The 1,460-nt window shown below is 41.0% G+C and overlaps 1 protein-coding gene across 1 annotated transcript; it reads right to left on the bottom strand.

Moving 5' to 3' along the window:
• Nucleotides 1–233: 233 nt before the first annotated feature.
• Nucleotides 234–1,025, bottom strand: LOC122650716. Its single transcript, XM_043844107.1, has one exon. The coding sequence runs from the start codon at nt 1,023–1,025 to the stop codon at nt 234–236; it is 792 nt and encodes a 263-aa protein (XP_043700042.1).
• Between the last annotated feature and the right edge of the window lie 435 nt (nt 1,026–1,460).

The raw sequence follows: 1,460 nt of genomic DNA, 5'->3' as shown, positions 1-1,460 counted from the left end.
TAAATGATGCAATATCTTCAATGCATGCAGAAAAATAATAGGGAACAAAGTAAAGCAGGACAACATAGGGAATTACACCTGATGTGGTCATGGTTGCTCAGGGTAAAAGGGCTCATGGAGATCTATGACCTCTTCAGAAACAGCTGGTAACTTCAAATAAGGCTTAAGGCGCTGAATTTGAAAATCGCTCTATCCTTGGGATTTAAAATCACTATAGCTCCATGAGAAAAAACCTATTGTACAATGCATAGGCCATCCCATTGGGATCGCAGCTTCCCTAGAAATAAATTTAAGTGGGAATTGTAGAGAAGCACCTTATCACCTACTATGAAAACTTTCCTAAGAATCTTTTGGTCATGAAAGGCCTTGGTCTTTGCCTTATAGATCCATGCATCCTCATAGGCATCATTATGGACCTCCTCCAACTCAAGTAGTTGGAGTTTTCTATGGGAACCGGTAGTGGGCAAATCAAAATTCAGCTTTTGGATTGCCCAAAATGCTCTATGTTCTAGCTCAATAGGAAGGTGACAAACCTTTTCATACCCAAGGCAGTAAGGGGATTGTCCAAGATCAGTCTTGAACGCAGTTCTATGGGCCCACAAGGCGTCCACAATGCTAAGGGACCAATCCTTGCGATTTGGCTTGATAGTTTTCTCCAATATTTGCTTGATTTGTCTATTAGATACCTCCACTTGGCCACTGGTTTGAGGGTGGTAAGGTGTAGCCAGTTTGTGGGTGATCCCATACTTTTTCATGAGAGTCTCAAAAGGTCGGTTGCAAAAATGCTTTCCTCCATCACCAATGATAGCACGGGGTCTATCGAAATGGGATAAAATATTCTCCTTGAGGAACTTGACAACCACAATATGGTCATTGGACTTGCAAGAGATGGCTTCGATCCACTTAGAGACATAATCAATAGCCAGCAAAATGTATAAATTCCCAAATGAATTTGGAAATGGGCTCATAAAATCAATGCCCCAGACATCAAAGATCTCAACCACTAGAATTGGGTTGAGTGACATCATATTTATTTTGGTGACGCGGCCCAGAGATTGACAAGCATTGCAGGCTTTGCAATAATGGAATGCATCCTTAAAAAGACTTCGCCAATAAAATCCACATTGCAAGACTTTGGCCACTGTCTTCTTAGGACCGACATGTCCCACACATGCTTAACCATGGCAAAAAGATAAGATAGCAAGCTGCTCATGATCGGGAACACAACATTGAATGATCTAATCAAAAAAGTCTTAAATAAGTATGGATCATCCCAGAAATAATACTTGATCCGTGAATGAAACTGATACTTATCTTGGGTGGACCAATGTTCAGGTGTCTCACCTATGGCTAAATAATTTAGTATGTCAGCAAACCATGGTTCAGGAGGCACTCCCATCAATTGCTCATTAGGGAAATTCTCATTCACTGGGGATTCATCAATCAAAGCATTGGGCAAT

This window comes from Telopea speciosissima, chromosome 2 (genome assembly GCF_018873765.1).
Source record: "Telopea speciosissima isolate NSW1024214 ecotype Mountain lineage chromosome 2, Tspe_v1, whole genome shotgun sequence".
In the NCBI taxonomy this organism is placed as follows: Eukaryota; Viridiplantae; Streptophyta; class Magnoliopsida; order Proteales; family Proteaceae; genus Telopea; species Telopea speciosissima.
This window is presented reverse-complemented; position numbering and strand designations above follow the sequence as displayed.

Excerpts from the sequence above, each read along its gene's own strand:
- LOC122650716 (XM_043844107.1), bottom strand. The coding sequence starts at position 1,025 with ATGTCACTCAACCCAATTCTAGTGGTTGAGATCTTTGATGTCTGGGGC.